Source organism: Amblyomma americanum, chromosome 9, assembly GCF_052857255.1.
Source record: "Amblyomma americanum isolate KBUSLIRL-KWMA chromosome 9, ASM5285725v1, whole genome shotgun sequence".
NCBI classification, from domain to species: Eukaryota; Metazoa; Arthropoda; class Arachnida; order Ixodida; family Ixodidae; genus Amblyomma; species Amblyomma americanum.
This window is the reverse complement of record NC_135505.1, coordinates 145118480-145137832: the sequence shown is the minus strand read 5'-3', so window position 1 is coordinate 145137832 and position 19353 is coordinate 145118480. Positions and strand designations below refer to the sequence as shown.

Sequence of the window (19353 nt, the reverse complement as noted above, 5' to 3'; positions counted from 1 at the left end):
TCCTATTTTTCCTCCTCACTAGATGCGTACTTCTTTTTTCTCGCTCCCATCTCGTCACGGCGATTTGTTATGCGTCACAAGGAAGGCAGATTAGGTTGATTCCCATTTTTCTTGTCGTTAGTTTCGATTGGTTTGGCGGTGCGAAAATTTGAAGGGAGGTAAGGGAAGGTGTTCATAGGTCACACGTTTTGTTGAACTGATTGCGCCGCGCGTACCCGTCGCTTTCGTGGCTTTCGCGAGAAAGTGAGATGAGACGATTGCATGCGCGGGGAGCGCCAGCAAGTTGCGGGGCGAACGAACAAACAAGCAAAATAACCTGTCAGCCCCCCATCTGAAGGCCGAACCGGCTGAAATCGACGCGTTCCCGTTCGAGTTGTCTGGCCACCACACGCAGTCGGCCAACATGGCAGATCAGGCCCCGAGCAAATCTGATATAACGACGATTTTTAAACGACTGCGGTCAATACCAGCGAACAAGGTGAGTAAAGTACCCTGAGTGGGCGTCCAAGAACGTCCGATGAGATTCATATTTGTTCCAGTGTTTGAGCTACTGTCGCTGCCGCTGCTTTGCGCCGCCCAAGTCGTGTGCTCCCCTGTGTGTCATCTGTGCCTGAACTCGAGAAAGAACACGTCGCATAGTCGTTGCTCTGGCGTTCCTTCACATCGCGCCGTATACCCAAGTGTTGAGACTGCTTTTCAGAGTGTGACTGAAAAGCGTAGTCCGTAGTGCGGTTTCGTAGGGTCCATAGTCGTGTAAAGTATCGCCCCGTTACCATATGCTTATCCGGCTAAGGTGGATATGTTTCGCGTATCTGTGTCATCACCTGCCGCAAAGAGTCGGGGGTCGTACTTAGCGGCTTCGTGTTTAAAATGTAAATTATGGCCTCTCAAACCACACAGAGGTGCGGTGCAGATTTAGCTTGCAGGAATTTCGAGTAAAAATTGGGTGTAACCGTGTGCGGGTAGTTTCTTTTCGCCGGAAATCCCGCTCTCATTTGCGGCTCGATTTATTTGGGTGTCGCACTTTCCCTGTAGAGGAGCCATGCCGTCAATGTTTTCGTTTTAGTGGTTGTTTCCTCAACGTGGGACGCATTTCTGAACCGGTACTGTAGGACAGCGGCATTGAATTGCGCAATGTCAGTGGTCTTAAGAAAAGGTGGAAGGAAACTACGCATTTAATTAGTGATTAACCGCCTGGTTAGCACTGATCAGTGAAGTTACGACCCGTCCTTGGCCAAAGAACTCGAACTGCAGGGTTATCTTAGTTTACCTTAGTCAAAACTTTTTGGGATCTTTTTGACTGATGCAGAAAAAGGACCCAGAATTTACCGGAAAACGAAATCGTTTTTAACCTTGTCACGCGTGATTAGCAAGATTACTGGTCGAAGATGCTGTGATTGCTTGGACTTATGGCACTTAGCCTGCTTTTTGTTGAGTTGTAGATGCTGCCATCCAATTCGGCTGTCCTTAGCTTGGTTCTTTCAGCAAAGCCATTCAGCCCTAGCAGTGGTAATAACCTTGTCAATGAGGTTTCAGCTGAAAACATGCAAGCTCGCAATGTTTCACACACCTTCACTGTGCAGCAGCAAACAAGTATACAGTTAAATCAGCAACTATATGTAGTTTCCTCGTATCGAGTGGGTAAGGAGGAATGGTATTTAGTAGCAACGATCTGCAGGTGCTTGTCTGTGTTGCTATCTGTTTCTCTCCTTTTAGGGTTGCTTTTGATTCCTTGATTGAAATGACATGTGGCAGTCAGCAGTACATAAATCTCTCGAAGTGTTATTTACTGATAACCATTAGATTGGTGTCTTTGGACTAACTTCTTTGGGATGTAGATTTCAGAGCTATGCTTATGTTCTGTTATTGCATCAACATAACCACATACAGAATTTGTTTGCTTTGCCGGTGTACGGGGCATAGTTTGCACTCCAAGCCAAGTCTGCAGGAAGGGATAGGCAGCATGTGTATAGTACTCACGGATTGAAATAGGACATTCGGAGCGCTAACCTTGCAGTGCCACGCGGCATGTGGTAAACCACAGGCCGGCTCATTGGCTACTGGAAGGAACAATTCTGCTTTGTAGATGTTCTCCCTCTCGCGCCATACCACAATGCACCACCTTGGTTTCATGAGCGTCTACGGGCGGCACTCCATGAAGCGACGGCCACGCGCTCCGAATGTCCTATTTCAATCCGTGAGTACTGTACATTAAGTACTCATTGCTTTGGAACAACGCGGCATACTTACATCCCATCTCGGGTCTTTTTAAAGTTTTCCATTGCGATTTGAAAAAACTGACATTATCAGTATTGAACTGCTGCTAAGTACAAGTTGTGAGCGCTGTGATATTTGAATTCAGAGCTGTCAGAATGGAGTTAGTAGGTACAGTATGAGCGACTAACCCATTTCGGCTGAATCAGAAACCGTTGTGCTCCAGCTTTCCATTGTCTTGTTGCTGGCACTCTTAAATAAGCGTTCATGCTCTGAGGTGTAAGTGAGCAGCATTGCTTTGTGAAGAGTGGAGTGCTTATAGTAGATATGTGTTTAAAACGCCCAGTTAGCATGACTTTCCTTTTCGTTGCTGTGCATGCCCGCTGTACTCTATATGTATTCGCTGCGCACAGCAATAAACGTTGTTGAAGTCGGCGCTTTGTGGTGTCTCCCCTCTTGTCCGTGTTCGTCGTTGCACAGTGATTGAAAGCCCCAGTGATGTCATTGTATTTTGGTTTATGGTAGGCTTGGTATTGAAAGTAAAAAAAAAAGAACGGAATGTGAACCATAGGGATGTGGAATAGGGTTCTGATGTTGTGTGTTGTACATAGTTCCTTCACATTTCATGTCATGAACTAACCGGACCACACAGACACTGTTGTACTACTACTACTACTACTACTACTACTACTACTACTACTACTACTACTACTACTACTACTACTGTAATGTTGTAAACATTGGGAAACCTTCCTGAAAAAAGCGATTCAAGAAAGCCACTTGGTGCGATGCTTTGTTTGCAGGTGTGCTTTGACTGTGGCGCCAAGAACCCGACCTGGGCCAGCGTCACCTATGGGGTGTTCATCTGCATGGACTGCTCGGCCGTGCACCGGTCCCTGGGGGTGCACCTGTCTTTTGTGCGCTCCACCCAGCTGGACACCAGCTGGACCTGGGTGCAGCTGCGCTCCATGCAAGTGGGCGGCAACGCCAATGCGGTATGTCACCTCCCCTTTTGAAGCCCCACAGCTGTAGTATGCTAAGGGATTTATTGGCACTTGACATGCAAATTGTGTTTGGCCATTGGAGGTCATTCGGGATAGGCCACGAACAAAGTGATGAAGATTGAGGCTGCACATGTATTATTTGGAGCATATGAGTATGAGTACAGAAACTAAACTTTCTAGCAGACAAACAAGGCAGTCAGAGATAAACGACGCTGCTATTGGACCGAGGTGCAGTTGACGCAGCACTTGTCCCAGTCTTGTGCTGCATGCCAGATTTCTTTTTGTGGCTACCATGTATCGCAACCTTTTGAAGTTGAGAGCAGGCATCTCAAGACATCAGCAGATATAAAAGAAATCAAAGCCAACAGTACACTCACAGTCAAAAGTTAGTAGCAACTAACACAGTATTAGCAAAAAAAAAAAACAACTTAATTTCGTCGTTTCATTTGTGTTATGCTTGAAATATGTGTGCGACCAATTGCTGAGCATGAAAATTACAGAATGCATCATTAGATTTCAAGCAATGCGTCCTGGATGCAAAGAAATTAAAATTTTTCGCCAGTGTTGCGTTCCTTGAACCTTTGAGCCTAGCCGTGCCTCCTTCTCTCGGAATTGCTGGCATGCTTGAAAGGTGCTTGGGCAAACCCGAAGCAGCTTCTTCAGATTTTTATCGATGCTCAACCAGTCCTGCATTGCCATACTGCATTCCTCCATATTTCAATAATGCACTTCATGAACTTTCTCTTCTGTCCCTCACCTCTTTCATTTCATTTCTCCACCCTGCCTGTTATCCTTCACTTCCACTGCCCCAGCTCAGGTGCTTCAGTATCGATGACAGATGCCGGGGCTAGCAAAAAACATTTCCTTCCTTTTTTATTATTGTTTAATGAAACCACCACTACTACTGCTACTTCATGAACATGAAACAACCTAGTAGTGGCATACATGAAGGAAGCCAATAGTTAACGATACCAAGGAGCACAGGGCAACATTTGTTTTTCTTTCCTTTTTCAAAAATTTGGCTGTTGATCAATGAGTAATTAACAGTGTAACTATTTTATCGCTTAAATGTAATTGATTAGGAAACAATAAAAAACAACCATGTACCACTGGTGGGACCCGAACCCTCGACCTTCGAATGTTATTTTCACTGTCCTCAAGAATGCCATCTTGATCAAGCAGAAGCCATACTAAGACTTGCAAGAAAAAGCTAGTAACAAGGTGTCAGGACACCTATTAACATAACCTGGGAATGTTGTCATCCTGCTTGAGAGTAAGACGATGACAGGCTTTATGCATGCGTGCGTAACGGCCGAGGATTCTCTAATCTGCTTGTGGTGAAAATCAGCGTTTTTCTTTTCTCTTCGGGAAATCCTGCGTGCTATAGCTGTGACTCCAGGCTGCTGAGACCATCTCTTTTCTTGTTGCATCTCAGTCTTAATTGATGCTACTGAAATGCTTCCAAGCCTGCAGTATGGCCCTGACACAGGTGCAGCTATTTCTTTTTCTTTCAGCTTTTCAAAGGTTTCAGAGGTAGTTCTCAGAGGCCTGCTGTTTCACAGCTGTGGCCAGTATGTGCTTCTTTATAGACATGAATAATGACCCGGAAGGTGGTCTGAAAGTCGTGAACAACGTTTGATCGATCCACCATGTCCTAAGCATTGTCCCAGTGCAGACAACTGAATTTTGGACAGCTTTGTGTGGTAGTGCATGATGTCATTCGATGATCACATGTGTATGCTGATTTAACGCTGCTTAAAGTCGTTCTTGTGCTCTTGCATGTTATACACAGGCTTTCTTAACTAAATAAGTCATTATGTGTGAAAAGTATTCTGGCGATGGAACTATTGCCTTTTTGTTCTGTTATTTCCTTCTTGCTTCGACTTATGGAACAGGGAAGATAAAGAGAAAATGGAAGCTTTTCAGTGGCCTGCAAATTTAATTTCAAGGTCAATTGGCATGCCATAGAGATGAGAACCATAATTATAATTATGCTCACTGAAAGTGCTGTATAATCAACCATTCTGTGCAAAGTCTGCTGTCCTTGACTGGTTATGCTAGTCACCAGTACCAGCTGTGCTGGAAGGCTGACTAGTACAAGCAATGTTAAAATGGTACTAACGCAGTTTGGCATGGGGTCACAAGAGATTCATGTTACTTCCAAACCACTTGCCCCAGATTCCAGTCGTCATTACTGCACCTTCATTCACCTTTGTGCGTTGCTATTCATAATGTGTGCACGTATTCCACCCTGACCACTGCTTGTATGCACACGTGTGCAGGTGTCGTTCTTCCAGCAGCACAGTTGCACGAGCACAGACGCTCAGCAAAAGTACAACAGCCGTGCAGCACAGCTGTACAGGGAGAAAGTCCACCAGCAGGCGGCCACAGCGATGCGCGTCTACGGGACTGATGTGAGTACATTTCTGCACCACCCTCAATGTTACAAGCAACACAATGGTCGATCTCAAAGGGAGTTGATTCAAATTATGCAGGTTTAGAGTAAACAGGAAGCTTTTGACGGGACCAAAAAGTGAGTTCGAGTAATACGGAGTTTCAATTAAGCGAGTTCAAATAACAAGTCTAATCTGTTCTTGGAAATGTGTTTGCAAAATACCTACTGCAACTATTTTTAATTATTCTCAAGGGCTTTATGAAGTGGCGCGCCAGTCAGCACACAGAAAACGACCCGGGATGATCTCTATTTTTGCAGAAAGCATGGACACCTAGATTCCCATTGTGAATTGGAGTTGCTTGAGACATAAACGATTTTCGATTTTGCCCCAATGGCATGTTGCATGTCATGTCATGTCTATTGCAGTGGCTGCCAGATGCTAAGTTACCCTTAAAGCACCTCTGTCACATTTATTGCTTTGCACATAACCTGGTCATTCAGGACTGTGTGTCACTAAATGCCAATGTTGCTTATTAGATTGCCTTGATGTGAAGCCTACAGAAACATTTTGGCTGTGTGCTTATTTTCAGCGCTTTCAGATTATTAATCCCTTATGTAGTTTGTTGGGGATGAGCCTGGGTAGGGCATGTAATGCGAAGGCAAGATAACCGCTGGTCCTTAAGGGTAACGGAGTGGATTCCAAGAGAAGGCTTGCTTAGCAAGGGGCGGAAAATCAATCTAAGGCTATCATGCGACAGGCTCAAGTCTATTACATAGATGCCACACCATTGAAACCCAGTCCGTCATCATTGGTTTGAAGTTAGGTGCATTAGCTTTAGATTTCATTGCAGTGATGCTGGAGTAGAGTGAGTATATTAGTGAGTGTACGAAACTGTAGTGTTTGTGCCACCATGCAGCCCCTGATGGACCACCATGAGAGCCCTGTGGGGAGCCCTGACAGCAAAGAAGACGACTTTTTCCGAGAGCACGAAGAAGCCCTGGCAGCACGACAGGCGGCCAGTGACGCGGCGCAGCTGCCGTGCGAACCGGGCGCTGCCTTGTTTCATCCACCACCTGCGGAGCCTATCCAGGTGACGCCATCCCTTGCTGGCAGTGCCCTGACTGCGTCTGCATCGTCATCTTCGGCCCGGAAGCCTCAGCGCAAGCCGGGGAAGGGCCTTGGAGCACAGAAGGTGTGTGATGTCTGGCTGTGCCTGTCACAGTTCATTTGATGTGCCAGTTGTAAAACACTCTAGAAGCTTTGGTACACTTGCAACAGTCAAGCGGGATGAGGCTTTCAACACCAGGTTACTTATTTTTTGATGGATTTTGATAAAACTTTTGATAGATTTTAATAATGCTTTCAGACTTGAGTGCACAAAAAGTCTGCATTATATCTTGAGAACTTTTCTTTATACGATTTTTTTTATTCCAAACCTTGTGAAACACGTGCAGACTAGACAAAATTTGGTGGAAGACTTGTTCAACATTCGTTGCTGCATTTCTGATTGCATGCTATGCATGACAACAATCTTAGATATTTTTTTTGTTTTCATTATTTAGAAAACAGTTTCCATAGATATGGCTAATCCCACCAGTGACTTGTCAGTTTGAATAGCCCCAAATTTTTTTTTCTTGAACACTGAATCTGAGGGAACCTTCGCTAGTGGCTTAGAAGAATGTATTATTCAAGCATGTGAGCTGACAGATTCTCCACTACTGCTCATGAAACAAGGTCATCAGTGTACTATGGCTGCAACTAGTAAGAGGCTGTTATGGCTCAGATGTTAATGGCAGGTGTGGCACAGTTGATTTCAGCTCTCTGCAGAGAAAATTTTAAATGCTTCTTTTTTTCTTTAAGCCTACAACTGCAGGAGCTGAAATTTACTATCGCGCTCAGAATGACTTTCCGTGCGTTTGAAGCGAACCGACTGAACTTTCTGCCGTATAGTAAATCAGTGTCACCTTCACACAGAGTGCCCAATTTCCACAAACATTCAGTGTAGTACTTTGCTCTTTGGATCAACAGCTCATTGCATTGATTTCCAACACCACTGCGCTCGCACCGATTCGAGACCTGAGCTCCTACTATATACCTTGTGCATTGCTGTTCATATTCAGCACATTAGTACAACACATGCTGCCTTTACAGAAGCAGTGTTTTTTGCTTACATAGGAGGAGGCCAAACGCAGCTGGTGGGGGTGAAAAATTGCAGCAGTATTTTTTTGCAGTATGGTTTCAGTAAGCCTCTGAAGCATTGTGTTAGCACTTTTATTTGGCTTTATATTGTTCATATACACTCATTACTTGCCCACATTGCCACATTGTGGGCATGAGTCTTACGTCATCAAAGGGTGATGAAATTAAGACGTTTGCAGGCATAGGGTGGGCGCAGCTGGCAATGGACAAGGTTAGTGGAGAGACATGGCAGAAGCCTTTGCCTTGCAGTGGTTGTAGATGATGATGATGATGATGAAGCTTGTGGTCTGTATTGTGCGCTTGCAGGTGAGCGCCAACTTTCAGGACATTGAACGGGAGGCCCAGAAAGCAGATGAGATGCGTGCGGCCATTGCAAGTCAATCCAGTGCCAAGCAGGCGACTTCGACTGTGGACTCGGAAGAGGCTGCAAGACAGCTGGCTTCGATGCGACTGGCATACAGAGACCTGGACAAAGACATCCGCAACAAGCAGGCGAGTTGTGACAGCTTATTTGTAATTTTGATTTAAATATATGTTCTGCTGTGCGTGTATTGAACTAAATATGAATCATAAGACGTCGCTGCATGTTTCTGAAGGTATGGACCCGCGGTATAAAGCACAGAAAAATGTCATAGAGGAAGAACTGTGGGTGTTACGGCTATGGCTGCAAAATTTGTCTACATTCATAGAAACTTCCAAATGTAAGAAATATATTTTTATTAACTCTGATAAATGTCTGAAGGCAACATAGAACTGCTACTATCATGTATTTTTTTAGAGTTGGTTTTTAAAAACCAAAAAAACCTAGGAGATTTTCTTATAATCACTTAAATACTTCTGAAATTAACCTTTTATTGCCCATACATGCAAAAATGTTGTTTCTCTGCTCTTGCTTTTATATTTTGTGAGCACAAATTATCAACTACAGCTACCCTAGCTTCCTCTTCACTTAGAAAATAATTTTAAGCTTTCTTGTGGTTATACTTTTATGCGCTTCTTTACCAGGCAAATTAGCTGTGCACTTTTTAATTGCTACCTTTGCTAAATTTCAGCAATTTTCTTTTAGCAAACCATTTTTGAAAGGGAGCTCCCCATTCTCTTCCAACCAGGTTGATCCTCGCAAGGCACAGCAACTTGAGCGACTAGGCATGGGCCTGGGCGGTGGCGGCCGTGCCGCAGTTTCGCACTCGGCGCTGGCTGACATGCGCACCATTGCGCAAGAGACTCCACAAGCTGCCGGCGGAGATCGGCCAAGCCACGACTTCTTGAGTGGCACGGGCTTCTTCTCTTCGGGTGGCTCGCGGGGAGGAGGCTATGGCAGCAGTGCGGGAGACAGTCTGTACGATGACGGGCCGTCTTCGCGGCCTGCCCCGGCACCGTCCTCCTCTTCCTGGGACACAGTCTTGACCTCTGCTCCAGAGAGAGATGACAGGTGAGCATTGCAAGCTCTCCAAGTGGTTCTTGCCGCATCGTCGCAGCGCTTGCATTCCCTTATGGTCGGATACAACTCTAGAATGAAGTGGCTGATGCCCCTCACAGGAAGTTCTCAAGCCAGTAGTGCTGACCTGTTGTCATGATGTCACAGTTGGTCATGTTGCACCTGCTAGTGCGCACTTGCTATCAGCTCTGGAAGGTGCTAGGCGAATGACAGCACAGTGTCATAACAATAGGTCGATGCCATTGGTTGGGGAACCTCTTTTGCAGGGCCATTTGGCACTTTGTTTTTGTTGTATTCGACTACAGTAGAACCTCGTTTATACGTTTGTTCTAAATGCGGGGAAAAAAAAAAGTGTATCATCCAACCTACTGAGACTTTAAAAAATATGACTCAAGGATGAAGTGCGAAACCATTTTATGCATAATTTCATTTCTAAAAAGGCCTGCCAGCGCTTGTTTGCGCAAAACATGAAGAGCTTCTTTTCTAATACCTGTAGGCATCTAGATGCGTTTGTGTTGTCCTTAGGGTGAATGAAGCTTCACAACACGTCCAGTCCTGGTGACGGCAAGGGCAATAGCAGGCAGAACATCGTTTCAGCTACCACCGTCATATTAAAATCCTTCGCTCCATCACATTTATGCACTGCAGAGAAGCCACTCTGACAGCTGACTGCTGCACGTGCCACCGTACTAGGCCTGCTTGCATGTTTGCAAGTCACCGTCTCCTTTAGGATGCTTCGCCCCATTGCACTTATGCACTGCAATGATGCCGCCCTTGCCACTGTATACTGCTACGCTTCTGTTGATGTCGCGTGCGCTCAGACTCAACCTGCTCATATGTTACCGCACTGTATACTGGTCGTTAAACGTATCATACGATCGGAATTTGACAAAACTATGAAAATTTGTTCTGGGAAATCATATTATCTGGGAGCATATAAACCAGAAGGAAGACAGTGTAACTGTATAAAGCATTTCTATTTCTCGGTATTTCATTTCATTTCATTTTAATACCTTAAAGACCCACTGGGTGTATTACATAAGGGGTGGGTACATACAGTCAAATGAACAAGTGTTATGTTGAAAAATGGTTGGTAACAGCTTCGGCGAATGTGGATGGGCATGAGATGGTAGCGATGTCATTGGAGAGGTCGTTCCAGTCTACAGAAACACGGTGAAAAAAAGAAGCGGCACAGGTAACAGTACGGGCACGGGGGCGAAACACTTGGAAAGGATGACGAATGTGGTGGGATATGCCGGCTGGCGGGGCAATGTAGGGAGCGCAGCGCAGCGAACTATGGAAAAATTTATGGTATAGGCAGAGGCTAGAAATACGACGACGAAGTGAAAGGGGCGCTAAACTGGATTCCGCTTTTGAAGATGTTACACTGATATCGTACGAATAGGAGGAATGAATGAATCTGACTGCTCTGTTTTGAAGTGACTCGAGCGCATTGATAAGGTAAACTTGATGAGGGTTCCAAACTGGCGATGCGTAATCTAACTTTGACCTGACAAGAGTTTTATATGCTAGTAATTTTACCTGTTGTGGGGCGTGGCGAAGATGACGTCGTAAGAATCCGAGAGTTTTATTAGCCGAGGAAATGACGTTAGTAACGTGTGTAGCCCATGATAAGTTGTTACACAGTGTGACGCCTAGGTATTTGTGTGATGAAACGGACTGCAGGTAAACGTTAGCGACTACATATGGGAAATCAAGCGGGTTACGGCGGCGGTGGAAGGACAAACGTTTACATTTATGAGGGTTCAGTTCCATTAGCCAACGGTCGCACCATTCCTGTATGCGGTTTAGGTCATCTTGAAGGTATGTTGGGTCGGAGGCGTTAGTAACTGTGCGATAAACGACGCAGTCGTCCGCAAACATGCGAATATTAGAGCACACATTGGTCGGTAAGTCATTAATATAAATTAGGAATAGAAGCGGGCCTAGTACAGAACCTTGAGGGACGCCTGATGTTACTGGTAGCGGATTGGAATTTTGATTGTTAACAACGACAAACTGTGAGCGATTAGTCAGGAATTCTTCTATCCATTTTACTATGTCGGGGGGCAAGTGCAAACGGGAAAGTTTTAGGATTAAGCGTTTATGAGGTACCTTGTCAAATGCTTTTGCAAAATCCAGGAAAATGGCGTCGGTCTGTAGGTTAGAATCGAGATTAGCATGTAAATCATGAATGAATAGGGCTAGCTGGGAACCTATCACCGAAGTTCTATTGTTTAGGGCATAAAGCTTCGCACATGACAGCAGGCTGCACATTTTTTTTTTTGCAAAAGTTTGCCTTGTGCTTGGCACTCTTTGGATCTCTGAAACAACTGATACAAAGTTTGGTACTTTTGGGCAAGTTCTGAGCACATAATGAAAACCACACATATGATAGCATTATGTTACACTCTGAAAGGGCGACTTGGCTTATTACTATGTGTTTGTGTTTCTTCCTTTCTTGCTGATGTCGTGGTCTTTGAATGACGTTCACAAGCTTTTTCTTCGACTACTCGGGCGTAAAATTATGCCTCCTTGTGATTTCCCGCAGCTCTGGTCGCAGCCGACATGTGGTTCAGCAGGGACCAACCACAGACGAAGCTCGCAAGAAGTTTGGCAATGCCAAGGCAATCTCATCCGAGCAGTTCTTTCACGGCTCCAGGGACTCAGATGTAAGGCCCCGCTGTTGTCGTTGTTCTTTGGTCTCTGTGCCCGATTTTTCCTTTCAATTATTGCCTTTGCGTTCATATTGTTGTAGGCAGTAGCCTAGCCACTGCATGTGGCTAGGCTGAGAACGCGTCTGGCTGCGCGATCACGTGAGGCACGCTGTGCGTGTCGCGAGAGCTCATTCTGGGCCGGGGCCAGTGTTCGCTTGCCCGGGCAATAAACCGATCGCTGGTCCTGCTGTCCCCAATTCAACACATGTTTGCATCGAATGCCTTTTGTTTTGCAACCACTCATATCAGGTACTAGCAGAGATAAGTCTGGAGATCACTGCTCGTTTTTGTGGTGGGAGTTCGATATACAGTACAACCCCGCTATAGTAAACTCGGATATAGTAAATTGAAACTGCGGTCCCATTTTGCCTTCCATGGGCAACTGTACATTTTTTTTTTGTAGCAAAGATGTTTTTCTTTTTAACAAGATACAGCTATAGTAAAGAGTGTCTCGCCGTGGCGACGAAGTTACCGCGAGGCGAACGTCCGGAGGCGAATAGATACCAAAGGCAATAAAACGGCGCTTTTTTGAGATGCCTTCACCACCAAGCTCAGGAGCGCTAGGAGAAGCCAACTTTACGAAGGCCTTGGGGCCGTGAGGCAAATCGCGCGCGGTTTGCACAGAAAAAAAAAAAAAGGAATAAAGCTGGCTATTAACGTAGAAAAAAGGCGGCGTGGTTCGCTCAGAATAGAAAGGTAGTAAAAGTGCAGTGATGAGTAGAGGAGGGAAGAAAAGGGCGAGCGTTTGCAGCATGGCTGCGACAGCACTGTGTCGGAAGGTCTGCTGCTCTTGATTGTGTCGCGCGCGTTTCTTAACTAGCATCGCTTTTTAAATGACGCTCAGGCCGCGAAAGACGACGTCGTGTTCGCACTAAGCTTTGGTTTTTACGTGGTACAAAATTGGTGTTTTATTCTTAGCTGTGTTGTATTCGTGCTAACGCGGTACTTCCACAAGATTTGAACGAATTCGAAAACATAACATAAAATTTGATAACTAAAAATAAATAATTATCATATAAAGGGTCAATAAGAGCAGGATAGAAGGTATTTCTGGGTGTTTATTTTATAAACCAGCACTTTGTATTTAGTTAGTTGCCAGAGAGGATCCCCAGAGCCACGCTATCACCGACAACTGTTATACATAGTAAAGACCCTGATATAGTAAATATTTTTGCTTTTGCTGGTATGAGTTACTTTACAGTGAAGGCATTCTACTGTATAGCACTCAAACCATGATACTAGCATTCTTGACCATGCAAGTAGCACCATCTGGCAGTGGCATTGCAAGGCAGTAAGTTTTGAGCTTTCAAACCCTGGAGTGCACAAGTTATTTTGAATGGTTACTAACATCATATATAGGGATCGGTCTTTTCAGTTCTTATTTTTTAAAGTTGGGCAGACTTTTTCCGGTGTATATTTCAGAATGAAATTTTCATTTTTTTTTTTTTTTTTTTTGGTGATGGATGTAGCATCCCTGTGCACTGAAAAGTCACATATAGTTTACCTTGTCTTGTTTGTAAGCAAGAGCAGGTTGTGTACAAAAAATTGAAAAAGAAAAAGCAACAAGGGAGCAATACATATACAGTCGCCTCCCTTAGGCAAGTGGAAGAAGACCTTTCTGTCTAGTCACTTTCATTTCTAAATAGATTTATCAAGTTGCGATTAGTGTAAGTGTGTTTGTTGCTTCTACGTTGAAGTAACAGGGTGGTTTGGGCTAGTTGGTTGCTATCCATAATGAAGACAAGTTTCGCAGCATTAATAAAACGCACACAGAAGACAAGGAACAAACAAGACAGGACTGTGCTGCACTTCCAGCTGATTTTATTTGAAAAAGCTCGACGTTTAAATGAGGTTTAAATCATGAGGTTTCACCTCATGATAAGTGAATGTATTTAAACAAGTGAATGTATTTATAAGTGAATGTATTTTGGTAACTGCAGAAAATAAATCTATCTTTCCCACAGAGGTTTGCGCTTCCTCATAGTCACTCTACACTGTTGCCTTTACAAAGCTTCTAGGCTGTCAGAGCTCATTGCCTTGAAAGATGTCATCAGATGTCAAATCAGTCTTATTAAATTGTGCAACTTACGGTCCTGTAGCTGCTTCAATTGCTATGTTTTGTCATAGTCAATTAATGCCTGTACCTTCTCTGATTGGTTTCTGATCCTTAAAGTTGCTGTGTACCGCATGTAGTCTTTCCCAGTTTTTGCAGATGCAGTGTTGACTGCAACCGCTCATCGTTGCCTTGTTACTAGTTGCCGTACCTTTTCATTTAGCTGTAAAATTAGCTCATTGTAGTTATGTATAATCACGTTTAGAGTCACAATAAACCAGCCTTCCTCCCCTCGCTGATATGAAAAATTATGCCTGTCATTATGAGGTTTATGTAGTGAATACCAGCTATGGGGTGCAAATCACTTTGATATCATGTTGCAATGGGCTTACGTATACATTGTCTGCCTGCTTGGTTGAGCCCACTAGGCAGGAGTCGGGATGTCAGTATGTGAATCTCAGTGGTAGTGTGTCAGCTTAAGGCGCGGGTCATTATAGCATTAGTCCATGTCTGAGTGAACCTAATTAAGCTGAAGTTTATGCGAATCTGAATGAATCCAAATAGGCAGCAGTCGGAGTTGTCTGAATGAGCATGGCAGTAGTCAAAGTGTGTCCGAATGTGTGTGGATCTGAATGTGACCAAAATCCTAGTCGCTGTTGAATTCGCAATAGCCTGGAGAGGCACAGTTCCATGTTGAACGCTCATTACTCCTTGAATCTCGCTGCTCCCATCGTTGTTGGCACAGTTTGAGAAGAGGACCCAGCTTGCTCGCTTTGAGGGCTCGTCATCTATCTCGAGTGCCGATTACTTTGGCGGTGGACCCGGTTCGAGCAACGTGGCGCACTCCAGCAGCATGTCTGGACCCAACCTGTATGAGATTCGTGAAGGGGTTCGGGATGGTGTCACCAAGGTGGCCTCTCGCCTCTCCTCTCTCGCAAACGGCGTCATGAGCTCCCTCCAGGTGAGTCCAGCATGCCAGCATGAGCAATCCTGTGAAACCATGCTCTCCACAGCACTGTCATGCCTCGTGTTTTACTTTGTGTTTTACTCCGTGTGTTACTTTGTGCGTTACTCTCTGCATTACTCCATGTGTTACTCTACTTGTTACTTCGTGCGTTATGCCATGTGCTGCCCCATGTGAACTCCATTTGTCCTCTGCTGCATGTTGTAAAGTGTCCTGTTCACTCTGCTCTGTCCTGTACCGCCTTTTGCATCACTAATGAACATTGGTGTAAAGGTTTATGGAAATTTGTCTATCCTGAACAGCTAATATTCCTGTCACACGGGACTACTTCTCGGCTTTTGCCGTAAAGTTGTCTTATTGCACTAAAGGAGGAAAACCGAAAAGGAGCAGCGACGCTGCTACACGGCAAATTCAAAGGAGCTAGAACGCGGCCTCCGTGAATGCCAAAAGTCACCGCTGTGTGTGAAGCAGCGCTAGTAACATTATGAAATTAAAGCAGACGGTAGCACTTCAGCTGAGTGCTTTCATTTATGTTGAAAAAGTAGCTATCACGATAATAAACGAGCGTTCTGACGGTGAGAATCGGATATTTTGAAAGTTTTTTTTTTCATCGTTCTCGGTCCGACCACGGTAGGCGCACTTTTCCGTTCGGCTCCTCGTTGTGTTCGAGAAGCGTGCTTTGTTGCTTGTGTCTTTGTGCACACAAGCAAACTCAAAACACGCACACAACAAAGAGCAAACGAAGAAAAAACAGCAAAGCAAGAAGCGCAAGCACGTGTGTGTCGATGCGGCTGCTGAAAAGCGTTCAAGTCCTTTCTTAGCAGTGTGGATGTCTTTAGTCATAGCCTCCTCTACGGATAAGTGCACTGTAACGCAAAATTAACCATTAAATAAGATAAATTAGATATTTTTTTACGGTTTCAAAATTAAAATTGCGTGAATTTTTTATTCTTTGAGCTCGCTAGCTGGCGCTGCCGTCTGGGTTGCTCCTTTAAGCAACTTTAAGGCCGCTGACGGCCGCCTTTATTGCTACTGGCCTTTATCGCAAAGGTCTCGACGCTTTGCCGTGTAGATGCGCGTCACGCACCTTTGGGGCAAAGGACCTTAATTTCTAAGGCCTTACAAGTGCCCGTGTGACAGGGGTATAACTCTTTTGCATTGAAGTTTTTTAAATAGGTGGCATTTGCTGGTGGGTTTCGAGCTTTGCCATCTTTGGCTGCGTTTACTTCTCTTCTTTGTCCAACAGTAAATAATACACCTTCTAGCTATGGCGGAACCAGGCTAAAATTTTCTAATTTCACAGCCAACTGTTTCTAAGAAGCAGTGGCTTGATGTGTGCTGAGCCTTTAGAAAGAGAATTTAATAAGGAGGAACCCAGTCATTATATAAAGTGCCTGCCATATTTTGAGGAAGGTTTGGTGTCAGATATCTGCAGTTACCCCCCCCCCCCCCCCCCCTTCCTCTTTTTGTGACATGGATAGAATAAAGGAATCAGACTCTTAGTGGCAGGCACCAATATGACTCTTTCCTAGGTGAAACTGTACGTTTGTAGTTTAATGGATATTTAAAATGTGACATCTTTTGACTCCTTTGGGCTAAAACAATCGTCACCACACTTGTTAATGGGTAGAACTTAACCAACATGGAGCAAACCTACATGTGTAGTAACTCTGTGATGTGTTCTTTAGCCTGGCCTACACGCCATTGTCATTGAAGCATATGTTCTGAGTATATAAACTGTTTTGTAAAGCATTATGTAGTAGCAAGTTCTTCAGAAAGGTGATACATTTTAAAGGAAAGCTTTGTTGTGTTAGATACACAGCCATTGTGCACTTTCGTGAAAGAAAGGTTGTATGATTACTTTATTCAAAAATTAGCTCACATTGCCCGAAGGCATTATAGCAGGGGCGTTAAAGATTGGCAAAAAAACACTTCTTCATTAACAAAGCACACTTGCTCCTTTACTGGAGGGATTAGATTGATGTGTCTGGTGGGGTATGGTGGCTGCGGCTGGCACATGACAGGGAAGTTTGTCCAATTCTGATGATGATAACTGCCTGCAGTGCCGTGAGGCTAATAGCTGAAGGGGAGCTGCTGAGGAATCTAAAACAAGGCATGAGAAGCTCACTTTGTAAAAATTATTTTAGGAACATGCCAGTTCAGTTGTCATGGTGCTCACTCTTATGTCTCTTGCCGAACCATCCCATATGGCTGCTACAGTGTTGTTGTTGGGACGGTGCAGTGTTGTCATTCAGCCCGGCGGCCTGAATTCTGTGTGCAGTGAGGACTTTTTAAATTACATCTTTGACCTCATGTCACGCTATGATACCAATGAAAAGTAGCGGTTTGTCTAAGAGCTTAGGAAGAAGAAAAAAAAAAAAACATCTGGAAAAATGTGGTCATGGATGTTTATTTTTCATGCATCCTGGAAATGGGCATAGAGCGACCCCAAAACCTTATCTTTGAGTGTGTGGGTGCTTGTGAATGCTGAAAAGGGAGGCCATCCTCAGATAATCCCACTGTTTTATCTGCCCTATCTTCATTGCCTTGTGGCAGCTACAGTTGTGAAAAAATCCTTCCTGTTTCTTCTTTTTTTTCTTGGCCCTGTCAGTGTAACATGTATTCCATAAGGTTTTTTTCAGCTGATGGCACAAGTCTTTCTAAACTTTGCACAGTCGCAAGTGAAAAAGATTAGCACTAGTGAAGTGCCACAGGAGATGCAGATAGCAATGCTGGGCACTGCTGTAACGAACATTGCAATAACGAAAGTACCAGGTGTGTTCGCAAAGCACGGTGCCGTGCCAGCCGCGTGGTGCGATTTTTGCCCCTCAAATGATACTGCATCTAAGTGCATGCCTTTCTGTTTCTGAACTACCCTGCATCAAAGTGGGAATCTTGATTTCATACTTTTGGGCAGGCATGTAGGCATCTGCACTTTGTAGCTTGACTATCTAGGGGCAGTTGTAACTAGTGTTTTAAAAGGGTGCATTTAGAGGGCTTATACTAAAGGAGTTTAATAGGTGCTCAAAAGGGAGTTAAAATGATCGAAAAGAGGTCCACAGAGGAAGGTGGTAATTTATGGGTGTGGAGTTTAGAAAAGCACTTGCAACAACCTCTTGTTCTGACTCATTGCAATTGTTTGCTGTTTCCACTCATGAATATCTTACTAACAAGCTTGCCTTGTTTCTTACTTTTCCTCTGCACATCACTAACAGAGAAAGTGAAGCTTGCTCATGGTAAGGAGAGCCTCTTCCTTGAAATTTCACTTGCTTGGAACAGAAGTGTTTGCACGTGACACGCTTCTCTTTTTGTCCCATTCGGATTGCTAATGTTCTTGTTCTTGTCTTATTCCAGGATCGTTACGGCTATTGAAAAGCGGCCTTGGGACAGTTTCTTTCTTTTTTTTTTTTGATGATGAAGCTTCAAGGTGGTTCTCAGCCGGTCATGTGGTCTCCCGGTGGCACGTCTTTTGAAGGCCCATATTGAAAAGTGCAAAATAAAAATGCCGTTTGTAGGTTTGTAACCATGTGACTGTGATTATTCACTGCAAAGTGACACCAAAGACAACAAGTAAACAGAACACAAAGAAAAGTAGCTTGCAATGTCTTTTTTGATATTCTTGGCTCAATGACACCTGACACTTGCATGGGGAAGATTAGACTCTATGATGTGCATTTTTGTCATGAGTTAAGGATAACGCAAGTGGTCATTATAAGTATAGTGTAAATTAAAGCCTTTTTTAGTGGAATGTCATGGAGGGTCCTACCTCTCCTGTTCTAATAGCTTATCTCATATGGCCCCCATAGTGATACTGATAGCCTTGCTTTCCTGGTAATTTGCTGCTCTCTTTACCTACCGGACCTACATTTCAAGTGAGTACGTTGCACGTGGAGGTAGTAGATAGGAAAAAATCGGTTGGCGCCTGCTAATCACGTGCAGAAGACGTCACTTCGATTAGATTGCGCGCATCCGGGATGTATGCAAGGGAAGCGATAAGTGCTGAATCTTGTATTTTTGTCTGGCACGTTCCGGTTGCGATATCACGCTGCAAGAGCCGCCCTCGATAACGATGCTTAGTCCGCGAGCGCAATCGACAACCCCGAGGTGGTTGTCGGCAAGTTAAAAGGTGTTGCCCGAAGTCAACTGAAACCTTGCATGTGTATTTCGCCACACTGCAGCTTTACTGTTAGTACCCCGCAGCCTGCAAACGCGCCTGGTTGACGTCCTTTAGTCGAGGTCAAATCAAATTTTGAAAGCAAGAAGTTGTTTCGAAAACCAATCTTTAATTTTAATGCCTGATCTTTCCTTGCGTATCGTAAATTTGCGCTTTTCTTCTTTCGTAATGCTAGTTTAAAAGTTCCCGCGTTA

The 19353-nt window shown here is 44.4% G+C and overlaps 1 protein-coding gene across 3 annotated transcripts; it reads left to right on the top strand.

Moving 5' to 3' along the window:
- Nucleotides 1-174: 174 nt before the first annotated feature.
- On the top strand, nt 175-18508 carry ArfGAP3 (ADP-ribosylation factor GTPase activating protein 3). 3 transcript variants are annotated; one of them, XM_077637906.1, is made up of 10 exons: nt 175-478; nt 3018-3209; nt 5501-5632; nt 6531-6806; nt 8120-8305; nt 8923-9245; nt 11803-11923; nt 14767-14982; nt 18201-18221; nt 18340-18508. In XM_077637906.1, the coding sequence occupies exons 1-9, from the start codon at nt 404-406 to the stop codon at nt 18207-18209; spliced, it is 1530 nt and encodes a 509-aa protein (XP_077494032.1). In that variant the 5' UTR covers nt 175-403; the 3' UTR covers nt 18210-18221; nt 18340-18508. The 3 variants fall into 3 exon arrangements, 2 of the variants coding, with proteins under 2 accessions (XP_077494032.1, XP_077494031.1); XR_013308626.1 differs by having other exon boundaries at nt 327-478; nt 14767-15286; nt 16126-18221; XM_077637905.1 differs by lacking the exon at nt 18201-18221 and having other exon boundaries at nt 328-478.
- Nucleotides 18509-19353: the final 845 nt, after the last annotated feature.

Bases quoted from the DNA above. Each gene is read 5' to 3' on its own strand.
- ArfGAP3 (XM_077637905.1), top strand. From the start codon at position 404: ATGGCAGATCAGGCCCCGAGCAAATCTGATATAACGACGATTTTTAAA. The intron at 479-3,017 runs GTGAGTAAAGTA...CTTTGTTTGCAG, and splicing joins GGTCAATACCAGCGAACAAG to GTGTGCTTTGACTGTGGCGC. The intron at 3,210-5,500 runs GTATGTCACCTC...ACACGTGTGCAG, and splicing joins TGGGCGGCAACGCCAATGCG to GTGTCGTTCTTCCAGCAGCA.